Below are 15,216 nucleotides of genomic sequence, written 5' to 3' on the forward strand. Positions count from 1 at the left end.
TCACAGATTTGGTGTCAATGCTGATCATTGAAGAGAAGAAATTAGGTGAAGATCAACAGTAAAACAAAAAACAATTCAGAGCAGCAGGCCTTCTACACAAGTGCAGGTAGAAGTCGTGGACATGGCCAAGGTGGTGGCCGAATAGGTAATCAGAATTATGGTCAGTAGCAGCAACAGTCCCAGGATTCACAACAATAACACATACGTGAAAGAGGCCAGTTTAGAGGTAGGGGGAGTTAACGAGGTCGTGGTAATTGGCAAAGGCAGCATAATGATACACAAGGGTGTTTTTATTGTGGTAAGCCTGGACATGTGCAGGCAGATTGCTATAAGAAGCAGAGTGACATGCAAAATGGAAAAGTGCAGCAAAACAACTATGCATCCTCTAGCAGAAATAATGAGGATAATGAGAGGTTGTTTGTTATGCAACATGAAGTTAATGCTGTGTCTAGAAATGATGTAGCAGTATGTAAGGATGATGTATGGTATGTTGATTTAGGTGCTTTGAACCACATAAAAAGTCATGGTGAGTGGTTCAAGGAAATAAAGAGTCTTGAAAGACCAAGTTTTGTTGAAACAGGGGATGACATTGCTCATTTGATTGCCCATGTTGGAGATGTACCATTTTCTATGTAGGATGGTAAGGTGAAGTACCTTGCAGATATACTTCATGTTCCGAAAATTACAAAGAATCTGGTTTTTGTTAGCTAGATCAGGGTTTGCAGGTCCAGTTTAACCCTGATGGCTATTATGTAGAAGACTTTAAAGATAAGTGCAGGTTAGTCGCAAAAGGCAATAAAGTGGGTAGAATGTTTACATTAAATGTAAATATGCCTGAAGTGAGTGCTATAATGTTTGCAAATGGTTAAGGAGTTGTTGTAGATATAGACATTTGGCATAAGAGAATTGGGCATGTAAATTTGCAAAGAATGAAGTCTATGCAGACTAAAGAAATTGTGACAGGGCTGCCTAAGTTTAAGGTTGATGTTATGCACACCTTGCTTTCTGAACTGTATCCCACAAATGCATATTTAACTACCTTATCGGCAAGCTTAATACCTTGTTGCTTAGGCACAAGAGCATAAGCAAGACAGCCAAAAACATGCAAATGAGCCACAGAAGGCTTCCTACCATGCCAAGCTTCATAAGTAGTTTTAGACTGCAAGGCCGTGGTAGGGCATTTGTTCAACACATAGTTTGCGCACATAGTTGCCTCTAACCAAAAACCATGAGGTAAATCTTGGGCTTTCACCATACATCGTGCCATCTCTATGAGAGACCTATTCTTCCTCTCAACCACACCATTTTGGTGAGGTGTGTATGGCATTGTACATTGATGCCTTATACCTTTTTCAACCTTATATGCATGAAATTCCTTGGACATATACTCCCCCCCTCGATCTGAATCAAGGGTGCCAACTTTACATTCACATGCATTTTCAGCCATGGATACGAAGTGTCTAAAGCACATAAAAACTTTTGACTTCTGCTTTAATGTATACACCCAGCTATATCTGGAGTAATCATCAATAAAAGTGACGAAGTAGAGATATCCCCCAATAGATGGTGTCCTCATAGGACCACAAAGGACCACATACATCACTATGTAATTTCTTAATAGCTCTCATAGATCCATCCTTTGGAAATGATGCTTGATGCATTTTACCAAGAATACACCCCTCACATACATGTCTAGTAGGGGTCTCAAGAGTTGGCAACTCAGACACCATATCATGCCTTTGAAGGCGTAACAAACTGCCATAATTCAGATGGCCAACTCGTGCATGCCATAATTCTGCATCACTCATAGCACGAGTCGTAAAGATTGAGCAAGCATCATGCTGCAACTTCTCAAATACATCCATCTTGTATAGGCCATGAAATAAGGTACCTGAGGCAATGATAGAATAACCATCATTTCTATCTTGAACTGTACATCTGTCATCCACAAATTTCACCGTCAAGCCTCACAAGGCTAAGGCTGAAACTGATAGCAAGTTCTTCTTAATGCCTGGCACATCTAAAACTTTCGAAAGAGTAAATGCGCCCCCATTTGCTGCTGCTGTAGTGACACAACTCTCCCAACTCCTTTGACAGGATATGAGGAACCATTTGCACATGTGATGGTTCCTGCACTTGGGACAGATTCGAGAGATGAGAACAAACCTTTTTGTGAAGTAATGTGCTTACTAGCACCACTGTCAAAGTACCAAGCATCTGATTCTACCACTGACGCATACATCATGACAGAAGGGTCATAACTGCAATGCACAATCCATGCCCAATCATCTTGAGCAAAACTTATAGATTCCTTCTTCTCTATACTTGGTGCAGATGCATCAGCCATAGCCATGCTTGATTCTTTCTTTTTCTCCTTCTCTAGCCTTTTCTTGCACTCATGTATGTAGTGCCTTGGTTTCCTGCAATAGTGACACTTGCCCTTCTTTTTAGGCTTATGACCTTCTTTCTTTGCATCCTTACCTGAGGATTCTGATTTTGGCTTATAGCAACCATGCGAAGAAGCTTTACCTTTGCCTTTCTGATTAGCAACTCGCATATTAGATCTATTTTGCCTAGACTGCTCTTCTTGCAATAGTACTAAAACCAGCTCATTAAATGTAAGGGCATTTGGATTTCCCTTCATCATGCATCTAAGGGTAGAGGCAAAACTCTGATAAGAATCCGACAATGCATTGAGAATTATGGGCACCAATGTACTATCAGGTTATATCTCATCCACACTAGCAAGCTGCTCCTTAAAATCTTTGATCTTGGTCAAGAAGTTGTCCATTGGGTCTCCCTCAGTCATGTGCTCAGACTCCAACTATTTGTGCAGATATGCAACATGTGCTTCATTGCGCACCTGATATAACGCAACAAGTGGATCCCATGCCTGTTTTAAAGTCTTACATGACCGAATATGAGGAATAATGCTTCGCTTCACAGAAAGTGCAAGTAATGCATGTGCATCTCTTCCATCCCATATCGTTTGAGTAGCAGTGGGAGGAACTAGTGGTGCATGTGGAGGAGCCACATTTGTATCAAATTCTACTTCAGATGTACCTACAGCACCTGGTTGCACTAGTAGTTGTGAAACAGGACGAGTTTCACTACCACTGACTACATTCCAAAGGCCTTTAGCAATCAATATGTGCCTCATTATATAGGACCACAATAGGTAGTTAGTCCCATTAAGTTTATCCTCAGCAGACAACATGTTGAATACATCACTACTACTAGCCATGACTTTCTACCAAATGCAAAATCTTTCAACACTACTGCAAGTACTCAGTATTCACTAAATGCAACCTTGGATGACTGCCAAACTGATTAAATCACTTGTAAAGTGTATGAAAATTAACACAGAGTAGAGAATAAAGTGTTACTGGTGAAAGTATGATGGTCGATGTTGTTGAAGACACTGTAGATGGTGCTGCACATCAAATCTTTGCCACTACATAGCCCAAACACCCAAAATTGAGCAGAACCAATCTAAAATGATGCCTCTCTAGAATGTCTGCAGAAACCTTGTGGTGCCCAAAACGTGCCCGAAACGTGTCCGAATCGCACCGTGGACCCCGAAAATGTTGTATACTTTATATACGGCACACTACAGTATACACCTTCTTCTCCTAAGAGGGTATCTCAATTGGAGACAGAAAAATAGGGTTGTGAGGAGGGAGGCAGACTACTAGATCAAGTGTTAAGGAATCTCAGCAGCCTGTAGAAAACGAAAGGGCACCAGCAAATTTAGGGAAGAGAGAAGGTTATTTGGTTTTTTTTTTTCCTTTAGAGATAAGTAATAAAGTTCTAATGTAAAGTGAATCAAATAAGAGGCTTTTCACATTGGATTTCCTTTTGGGCTTAATCATTACCATTCAAATCTTTCACACTGGATTTCTTTTTGGGCTTAATCATTAACAGTCAAATCTGAGCCAAATCGTGTCCAAATTATTGTAAGGGAGTAAACACTAGTAAATGGAGATGAGCTTAATGAAGTGAGTGATGAAGAAGTCAAATCATGGATAAAAAAGAATAGAAAAGGCATGGCCATCATTAGGTTAAGTCTTGGGGATAACATCATTCATCATATCAGCAGGAGCATGCCAAAGAAGCTGGGATAAACGAGAAGGTATTTGGAGCTAGGGCAAAAAATTCAGAAATAAATATGAAAATACAATTCTATGAACTCGATATGGAGTTCAAAGGCTCATTTGTGGAGCATGTAGGAAAGATGAAGAGCATTATGATGCGGCTTGTAGGTATCAAGGCACCTGTGGATTAGAAAGATGCAATTGCAGCCTTAATCAAGAGCATGCCTCAAGAGTTCTCTTCAATGGTAACAACTCTTACTAATCTTCCAAATCTTACTCTTGAAAGTGTTGAATCTTCTTTGTTTGAAGAATATAAAAAACTAAAAGGTCCACAACAAAACTCAACAAATAGCAGGGAGACTACATTCTTTAACAAATACAATATCAAATGTAGCCATTGTGGAAGTATGGGGCATGTAGTGGCCAATGTCATCATCGAAATAAGCCCAAGCTTTGTATGTGATGCATGTGGCAAGGTAGGCCACCTTGAGAAGAATTATTGATCAAAGGAGAAGCAACAATGCAAATTGGTGGAAGCAACTCATGAGGATGCTCCATAAGAGCACCTTTTCTAGGTGTGATGATGATTTATGTCATGTCTTATGTTGATGTCAACCTTGGGATTGGGCAATCCTCAATGAAGATGTGCCCATATGTATGTGGATGTGATGATGTCTCTCTTCATAATGTCATGTCATGTTGATGTAATCACCTCTAGCATAAGTGATGTATGTATTTGTCTCCGTTAAGGGGGGGCAAATGTCATGTCTATGTATGTTACCTTACCTTCTTTGGGGATGAGACCCATTTGGGCACCAAGGGGGGGTGTTGAAATGTAGTGCATGTCATGTCATGTATGAGGCACATGTATGTGGAAGCAAGGTAGATGGAATCTAGGATGCTATGAAATTGAAATGGATGAAGTCTAAGGTTATTAGGAGATGTGAATGGATGAATGTAAAAGGAAATTAATGGTAAAAAAGAAGGCACATGGAAGGTGTAAGGGTGCACAAGACATGTGGGCATTTATGAACACATGGATGGCACAAGGGTGCATGGAGCATATGGATGACAGCTCTATGAGAGCTACAAATAGTTATATGCAAGCTCATTTTCAAATATATGCTAGTTGTGACTTTTTGATTAAACCTGCAATGAGCCCAAATCTGTCATATCAAATGACACGTGTAATTCAGCCTTGAAGGTTAAAGTCTTTTTCTTATTATTCTTATTAGGGCCTATGAGTAGCATGTCATTAACATATAAAATAATGACCAAAAAATAATATTTACTCCTCTTTACATAGAGGGTACTCTTAGTAGGAGTGCTGCAAAAACCATTTGTAGCATTTATCTTCTTAACTTGCATACTTTAGACTCGTATCCCTTCTCAACAAAACCATGTGGCTGAGATACATAAACCTCCTCATGCAAATCACCATTGAAGAAGGTATTTTTGATATCCAACTGATGTACATTCTAACCATGATGCATTGCTAAAGCAATAATACACCTGATCATAGTCATAATCATACGAGGCATGGGAGTGCTAAGGTCTTATCATAATCTATGATACGTTGCTAAGGCAATAATACACCTGATCATAGTCATACAAGACATGGGCGCGCTGTGGTCTTATCATAATCTATGCCCTTCTCCCCTAAGCATAACCCTTTGCAAAACAAGCCTTGCCTTGTAGCATTCAACACTACCATCAGCTTTATGCTTAAGCTTATATAAACCCACTTTGTACGAGTGGCCTTTTTACCATAAGGCAAATTTAATAAGGGGTGTGTTTTTTAGGATTAATCCTACATGGCCTGCATCATCATTTTCCCATGCTTTCTCAAAGGAAACCGGTTCCTCTTTATTGCATATATTGTCAATGAGAGCATGATCCACAAAAGAATAAGATGCATGATAAGAACCTATAGTGTCTTGATAGGTAAAGGAGTAGCTAATTTGTTGTCCCATAATGTCTGCACCAGCCATCTTGGCATACTCTTGAATGCCTATATGGCTACCCTTTCCTTATCCACTACATCATCCACAAATTGCCTCATTAATAGGCTGATCTTTGGGCTGAAATTTGAGATGATTTTTGGCCGGCATGTATTGATTTGCATCAACTTGTTAAGAATTCATTTGTGAAAAGATGTAGAGGAGGAGAGAGCTTGAGCTCTTACAAGCACACACACACTCACACAAACCCTAGAAGAGAACCCACAAGGTGAGGCTAAAAATTCTTATTCTTCTTTACACAACAAAAAGAGGTCTACAAAGAAGATAAAGTGACTAACACACATAATAGAGTATATACCAGCAGTTCATAATGTGAACATCTAAGAGGAGTGGGTAGATGTGGACTAATCGGTGTAGTCCAGTTGTAGAATCTCTAGCGCAGATATGTCAGTGCCAGCTACCAAATCCGATAGTGATGTAAATGTTGAACGGTCATGCAAGCGTCTCGTGTGAGTGTCAGCTCATGTTGAGCTCGACATCTCAACACTCCCCCTCAAGCTTAACTCCATCTCATAAACTCCAAGCATATCTCGAAATCTGCAGAGCTTCTCAGCTCCGAATGCCTTCGTGAAGATATTAGCGACCTAATTCTGTGTGCTAACACGTAGGCCAAGTCGATGTCACCTACCAAGACTCTCTCCCTAATGAAGTGGTAATGTACCTCAATGTGTTTCGTCTATGCATGAAAAATTGGGTTCCTGACCAACTGTATACTGTTAAGATTGTCACAATATATGACAAACTTTCTCTCCACATGCAACCCCAAATCAGCATGTAGCTTGCGTAACCAAGCTACCTCACACGCTGCCACCGCAACTCCTCTGTACTCGACAAGGCATTTGTGGGCTGCTTCTTGTTGCTCCATGTCACAGCAGTGCTCCCCAATGAAAACATAAATCCATTGGTAGATCTCCTGTCTGAGATGCTACCTGCCCAATCTGCATTTGTGTACCCATATAGCTCCATCTGATGTAAAAACCAACCTTTAAATGCAGCCACCACAATCACAACTCTCACAGTTGCCATCTTTGCAACCGGGGTAAATGTCTCCTCATAATCAGTCCCACGTGTCTGCGCATATCCTTTGGCTACCAATCTGTCCTTGTACCTGCTTATGCTACAATCACTATTATGTTTCACCTTATATACCCACTTACAGCCAATAGCTTTCTTGCCTTCAGGCAACGGCACCAAATCCCAAGTCTCATTTCCATACAATGCATCCATCTCCTCATTCATAGCTTTCTCCCAACACACATTTTCCATAGCCTCATCAAAACATGTGGGTTCTACAACGTGCACAACTTTTGCCATATACATAGTGATGTGCCACATAACCATCATAAGTCAACCTCTGCACAGGGTTTTTGACTCTTCCAGATCTTCGTAGCTTTGCATTCATGGATTTCATAGCCTTCTTCACACCATGTGTTCTCATTGCTTGAATCCTAAGCTCCTTGTGTCAAGTCTCATCTCTGAGCCACTAGAATCTCCATCAACAAGAGAATGCCCTGCAGAAATATCAGGCATACCAAGGGGCTCAACCACTTTCTCTTTGACTTTATGTGATATGACTATAAATCTCAATAAGACCCTCCTCATGAGCAATGGCAACCCAAATCTTAGTGGATAAATTTACTGGTGAAGGATTTCATACATGGCAAACAAAGGTTATGTATCTACTTAAGGGCATGTTTGATTGATTTGCTGCTCCTTGCTTAGCACATCTACTGCTGCTCATAGACGACATCCATGATAGTCCTAATTTTACGGTGAAGGTATTCTGTGTAGGTCGTCACAACAACCATGACAGTCATGTTTTGTGTAGGTCACATCAACCCTGATGTGCTTCACGCCACCCCTACAAGTCAGCCTGGATTGGACCTCACAATGCCACTTTGCTGTTGAGAAAGAATAGTGAGATCTTTTTTTTCAAAGAAAAGTGAGATCTTGTTTTTTTTCAAAGAAAAGTGAGATCTTTTTTTTCAAAGAAAAGTGAGATCTTGTTTTTTTTCAAAGAAAAGTGAGATCTATTTTTGAAAAAAAAGGGCAAAAAAGAAAAAGAAAAACATAAGGCGGTCTTGTAATATACAGATATCACGTCAAAAGAAAAACATAAGGCAATATACAAATATCACGCCAAAAACAAGAGGACGTCTCACTGTGTGCACCTAGCAACGCAATCATGTTGCCCACCAGCTCAAACAGGCATCGCCCGCCTGCTGTAGGCTTTCACCAAAACTCGTTGTTGACGCATTACCTCAGGCGAATCGTCAAGGTGTGTGCTCTCTTCCTCTCTTTCTCGCATCAAATTTCCTATCGGAAGTCTCTTGGTTAAAAAACACAATTTTTATGATCACAAAAGGCCATCGTCGGGCAAGTTAATGAAAATCTTTATATCTGAGAGAGGGTCTTTATATCTGAGAGTAACAAGGGCATTAACAATAATAACAAATAGAAAACGTTTTTAGCAGCACCACAAGACACAGATCAGATTGGCATACATAATTTTTGTACAAGGCATATCACAACATGAACACACTAATGCTGGTACACCTGCCTGTGGGAGGGATCATTATTGCCCATCTACTTCTAGCCCATGGTGATCTTAAGTGCTTTTATCTCCGATGCGGGTTGTGCATCCTTGAACTTGATGATGAGGGGTGTTTCCTTTGTAGGGTCTCTAGTGACTCTCCACATTTTGAATTGTGATTTTTGCTCTAGATCCTTGATATTTTCCATAGGAGACGTCCTTCTAGTCTTCATGTTACCCTCGTGTAGGATTTTCTACTTCTTCTCCTTTCCACACAGAGAGAGAGAGAGAGAGAGAGAGAGAGAGAGAGAGAGAGAGAGAGATATTAAGCGTCTACTAAAGACCCAATGGGCCTATGAGACCAAAGTGGTACAATAATGTCCATGGCATATCTCATCATGGAATGGAAAATAAAACAGAATGAAAACATAAATATAGCTATCTCACTGGGGTGATACAAAACTGTCCATGGAAACTCGTCATGGAATACTAAGAACATAAAAACATGGGAGCAACATCAGCTCCGAGTAGATGGTATACCACTCTCCAAAATGTCATGGCCGAGAGGTCTCCCTCAGCTATGTCACGTGGAAGGTTAGCTCGATGGCGGTGGAGCATGTCCTGGATCTGGAGCTGATGAGGTGATCGTGGCCGACGGGGGGGTCGAGGGCGTCGGGCATGTTGGAGTGCAAAGGCTCGGTCCGAGGTAACTCCTCTCGGGCGAGGTAGGTCCAGAGCAGCCCGTGGAGGGTCCACAAGATCCACTATGTCGGTGTCCTCCACCTCCTGGGTCCGGAAGAAACTGGTGATGGTTGGCTGCTGAGGGAAGGGGTGGGGTGGCTGGGGCCTGTGTCTCAACGAGGTGTCCCTGTGTCTGCGGAGCTCAAGCAGGAAGAGGCCCAGGCAACGCTGGTCCTGGAAGTCAATGATCCTAGAGAGTGGACCAAATCCCTCACGAAATAGATAGTGAAACCTCCCGCGGATCTCATAGTATACTGGGCAGTGGCATATGTAATGCTCCTCCGTCTCAACCTCTGTGTGGCATAGTCGGTAGATCCTCTCCTCTCTGGGTGTCGGGCCGCTGTGACATGGTGCTCAAGGTGGTAAAACTGAGCTGGCGCAAGAAGGTCCTGTGATGATGGGAGATGGCCCGGATCTTCCTGTGGTGGCGTGGCCATGGGCAGGGGCCATGGGGTCTGGGGCGTCGAGCTCTGCATAACTCAGTGGCTTTGTCGAGTGTCACACCTCTCGGCCAAGCTCCTACATTAGCTTGTGGTGTGGGTATGATGGGTGGATCGGCCCTTGGAGTGCTGGTATGGAAGAAGTCGGTGAGAGCTCTCTGTGGTGGTCCTCGAGCAAGTTCAGCTGATCTGGATCTCACTTAGGACTCCCTGTGTCTACGGAGCTCTAGAAGAAAAAGTCCCAGGCATCTTTGATCTGGGAAGTCCATGATCCTGGAAAGTGGTCCGAACCCAGCTCGAAAGAGGCAGTGGAACCTCCCCCGAATCTCATAGTATACAGGGCATCGACAGATGTAATGGTCCTTTGTCTTGGGCTCTGTGTGACAGAGTTGGCATATCCTGTCCTCTGGTGCGGCCGCCCTGGGCCCGTATCTGGCAGTCTCCACTCTCAGCTGGTGGGACAAGGTGCGGATATGGCCGATCGCACATCTCACCCCAAAGGATAGGTGTATGACCATGTAGCATGGACGGATGATGAACCCATCCTCTGTTAGGCATAGGAGGTGATCTCTGTAGAAGGCAGTGGACGACTAGGTGAACTCCATGTCCTCTGAGTATCCAGTCTGACAATGTCCTTCCTGATAACCCTGTTCTGCTCTGTGCGGTTGAGAGCAAATGACGGGGCCTCTATGTTGTACTGGAAGGGGGGGAGTGCCTCCATCTGCATACTGTGCATGCCAAACCAAGTGCCTACCTGTGCATACCAGCACTCTGTATCTCCCTCAAGTGTCCACTGTCTCGAGGACTCCAGGGCTAGTCGGGGGTATCTATCAAGTGGAAGCTCCCATAGCCTATGCTAGTATGTCACTGTTTGGAATAGAGCCTCTGTCACTATCAGTGCAGCCCCCATCTCTGCCGGCACAATCTCATGTGGCATTGATGGTTTACTCCTAATCATGTGTGAGATCATCGCCACTAGGGGCCTCTCCATCGGCTTCCACCCATCATATACCTCCTCTGTATCTGTCTCAGCTGGCTCTCTCCTCTTTCTCCTCTTGTGGTATAAGCTAGGACCCTAGATGGGGGCACCATACAGTAGTGCAGGTGTAACTAGAGTATCAAGTAGCGAAAGCTTCGTCCTCAGTTCCTGAAACTGTATCTGTGAGCATTGCCTCTCTAGCGAGCCAAGGGCTGCTACTGAAAAGGTGGCAACCGCTCAATGTCTATCCCATGATGTGAGAACCACTGTAGCATCTGTGCATACCAAGATCCAGTGTGTCCAGCCTCGGCCAGGTGTCTGGCTGCCTCAAAAGCTCGGCGGGATAATCTCTCCGTGGGCATCTCCCTCATCCTGTATATAAAGGAGATCGTTTGGAACAATGCCTCCACTACCATAGGTGGTGCAGCAAACTCAGCTCGAACAATGTCGTGCGGGACGGATGGTTTGCTACGTATCATCCTCGAGAGCATCAAGATCTGTGGTCTCTCCAGCTGTACCCATGTGGAGGTTGCAAGCCCTGGTGCCCAAACCGCTGCTGCATACATCAAGGCTGGCGTCACTAATGTATCAAAGAGCCACCCCTTCGTGCGGGGTTCCTGAAAATGTGCCTGATGACACTGACGCTCAAGGCCAGCAAGAGCTGCATACCCCGGTCCCCCAGGTCACTCTGTCTCGGACTGCCTGAGCCATGGAGAAGCATCCAGCTAAGCTAGTAAATGTGATGCCAAGGTAAACATAAGAGCTCACCACCTCGACCCACCCTCCTGCTAATGTGAGAGTAGTGTGGCTCCTGACTGCGGGTGAAGTGTGGAAGATCATAACCTTGGTTTTCCCAAGGTTCACTGTGAGCCCCTGCTGTGCGCAGAAGTCATCAAGAGCCACAAGGTGTCTTTGAAGCCCAACCTGCGTGTCGGATACCAAGACGATGTCATTAGCATAAAGCATAACATGGACAGTAATACCTGATAGCTCAACCCCAGAGCCTCCTCCCTGTGTGATGTAATCGACCACCTCATCAATATAGAGCCCAAAGAGCGTGGGGGAGAGCGGGCACCCCTGCTTCACACCAATGGTGCTAGCAACTGTGTCGGACAAGCCTCCTGGGCATCGGACTCTCCCAAAGACCTGCTCATATAGCCTGTATATGCCCCACATCATGTCTGAAGGTATGCCTAGTGTCTGTAGTCGCTGAAAGAGGCGCTCTCTGGGCACAGTATCAATTGCCTTGCGGAAATCCACAAAGCAACAATAGAGCCGTTGCCTCCGTGCCTTGGCTTGATCAATCAGGCACCTCAATGTAAAAATGTGGTCGGAAGGCTCGACGGAAGCCTGCCTGGCCTGCTGCTCTCAATCCCCCAACCTCTGCATAAGTGCTCAGCTCTGCCTCCAAAACTACCCTGTATAGTTTGGCCAATATATGGCCAATCATAATGGTCCTGTAGTTCCCGGGGTCTAGTACATCTCCCGCTTTATGGATCGGCACAATATCGTCCACTCAGCCGGAAACCCCTCTGACAGAGCTCTGTTGAAGAGATGAGCAAGAAATGGTGCCAATGTATCAATAGCATAGATGAGATGCTCTCCCTGTAATCCTGTATGATCCGTCGCCCGTCCATGTTGGAGGCCCGTCCATGTTGGAGTCGGCATATGGCCCTCCTAACCATAGGTGGGGTGAAGAAGGTGGAGACTGTGGAGCATGGCTCTGTGGGCTGTGGTATAGGGGGCTGTGTAGGCACATCATAAAGTCTCTCTGCATATGTCTGCCAGGTCTGAGGATCGGCAATAGGTGTGGGAGGACGGGGCTCTTTGAGTCTCCTCCAAGCAGCAGCAGCATCTCTGCTCATGAGCATGTGATATGTGTCCCAGTACTGAACCTCCTCATAAGCTCGCCGCTTACGGCGGGTGAGAGTATGCATCCTCCTACCTGCCTGCCTCTGGGTGATCTCCCCGCGAGCCCTCTGCACTCGGAGACTGCGGTAAAGATTTCTGCACTCATCATCATACCATCGGTTCTGGGGCATGCTCCCAGATGTAGGTGGCCGTCCTGTCTGTATGTGGTATGGGAAACTCCTCGCGGCTGCGGAGTGCAGTACATGTGAGAGCTGGGAGGTGAGCATGGCCATGGGTGCCGATGGATCTAAGGCAAATAGCTGATCATGAACATGATAGTCGTACACCTCGGCTAGGTCTTGAGTGAAGTGAAAAATAGTGCGTGGTGGCTGTATGATGGGTGGGTGGGTCTCCAGTAAGCTCTTGAAAGTGAGGGATAGGTATGTATGATCCGCCCCAATGGGGCATGGTGGTACGGTGAAGTGAGACACCATATCTGTTGCCTCCCGGGATCCCATCACATAATCCACTGTACTACTGCCACCTCCCACTGGAAAGCAAGTCAACCCACCTGAATCTGGCCACTGAGTCATCCCGTTATAAATAACGAGATGGTGTCGGGCCCCAAGCTCCAGCAAATGTTGCCCATATCCAGTGCTGTCAGCTCCTCCATCAGCGGAGATCCGAGTGGTCCTTGTATCCTCTGTAGCTAGCGGCTCTAGTCTCAAGGGATCCTCAAAGTCATAGATCTCGCACTGTCTACTTTCCTCCGAAGGGGTCATGGTTTGCCACCACCGAGGAGCCGGGTGGAGGAGAGGCTAGTGAGTCTCCATACTCTGTCTTATCTAAGGAGATCTTACACTATTCGACACTGGGAGAAGTCTTCTTGACCTATGAGACCAAAAAGGTTACAACAATTGGTGGATCTGATACAATGTCTGTGTAAGAAAAGCTAAAAACAACTAAACAACTAACTGAAACTGAAACAACTATGAGGAAAAGTACGATACTAGGAGCTCCTAATGGATAACATCTGGGAGGAAAACTCCAACAACAAAGGTAAGCATCATACACATCACTATCCAAAGATGTCTCTCATTGGTCGATGGCGGATATCCTCAATGTCCTCCATGGTGAGTACTTTGACTGGACGTCTCCCATGCCGTGCTAGTATGGTCTTGATCCTCTGTTGTAGTCTCCGCCGGTGCCGAGATGGGCCTCTCATCTTGGGGCGCCTGGACCGCCCCAGTTCTATAGCCCGATCAATTAGTGTACCTCTGGTGCGGCTATACTATGGGGCTAGCTGCAATGCCTGTTGGCCTGATTGCTCAATCTCTGGTCGAAAGAAGTCTGTAATCTGCCTCTGTAGGTGTCTCTCCCTCTCTGATCCCCTCCCTCTCAAGAGACCCTCTCTATGTCTACGCAGCTCCAACAAGTATAATCCGAGGCATCTCTGATCTTGGTATCTCATTACTCTAGAAAGTGGTCCAAAACCCTCTCTAAACAGGCAGTGAAAACGGCCTCGTATCGCATAATATACTGGACAGTGATATATGTAATGTAACTCTGTCTCTGGCTCCATCTGGCACAGCTGACAAATCTTGGCCTCAGCTGGTACTCCTTTGAATTTGCCAGTCTCAATCTCTAGCTGGTGTGAGGATGTGCGCATCTGACCAATAGCACACCGTACCCCATGAGAAAGATGAGTATCCATGTAGCTGGGTCTAATCACAAACCCATCCTCCGTGAGCTGGAGAAGATAATCTCTATAGAAAGCCATCTTCGTACCTAGCTCGTGTGTCGGCTGTATCCATGTCCTCCTAGTGTCCAGCTGAGTCAAGTCCTACCTGATAAGTCTGGTAATCTCTACCCGTGTGAGAGAGAGGGAGGGTGCATCCAGGGAGTACTGAAATGGAGGTAGCCTGTCCATACTAAAGCCATGCAGTTGGAACCAAGCTGTCATCTGTGCATACCAACATGATCCGTCTCCCTGTGATGCCAACTGTCGTGAAGACTCCAGGGCTAAGCGAGCATATCTGTCTCTAGGGAGAGCCCAAGTGCTATGTATAAAGGAGACTGATCGAGTGAGTGCCTCTACTACCAATGGGGGGGGTAGCCATCTCTGCACGGATAATATCATGTGGAGGCCTTGGCCCTAATCATCCGGGAAATCATAGAAACCAAAGGCCTCTCCATACGTCTCCATCCATCAGTGCTACCAGCTCGGCTGTGGTGATCCACTGAGGGTCCCCATATCTCCACTCCATACAGCATGGCTGAAGTGACCAAAGTGTCAAAGAGCCAGAGCTTTGTTCGAGGTTCCTGAAACTGAACCTGCGAACACATCCTCTCTAGTCTCCCCAATGCTGCATAAGCTCTGGTCAATCTGGTCTCCGCTGCTCTCCTCAAGGAAAATAGTGGGCCACTAAAAACCACACCAAGGTAAGTATATGCATCTGTATACTCCACTGTCTCCTAACCATATGTAAAGGTGGGTACTGACCTCCTAACCCACTGTGCTGTGGTGTTAAACACCATCACCTTGGTTTTACCAAGG

At 45.1% G+C, this 15,216-nt stretch overlaps 1 protein-coding gene across 1 annotated transcript in view; it reads left to right on the plus strand.

Annotated features, from left to right (window-relative positions):
- The first annotated feature begins 8,180 nt into the window (after nt 1–8,180).
- LOC147608155 (bifunctional riboflavin biosynthesis protein RIBA 1, chloroplastic-like) overlaps nt 8,181–15,216 on the plus strand; it is a 75,240-nt gene continuing 68,204 nt past the window's right edge. Inside the window, exons 1-2 of the mRNA XM_086789596.1 lie at nt 8,181–8,198; nt 8,236–8,393. Coding sequence (XP_086645722.1) covers nt 8,301–8,393 — 93 coding nt within the window. The 5' untranslated portion in view covers nt 8,181–8,198; nt 8,236–8,300. The remainder of the gene's footprint in view (nt 8,199–8,235; nt 8,394–15,216) is intronic.

The sequence above is a fragment of the Cibotium barometz genome, chromosome 54 (assembly GCF_041138505.1).
Source record: "Cibotium barometz isolate CiBa-2024 chromosome 54, ASM4113850v1, whole genome shotgun sequence".
Taxonomy (NCBI): Eukaryota; Viridiplantae; Streptophyta; class Polypodiopsida; order Cyatheales; family Cibotiaceae; genus Cibotium; species Cibotium barometz.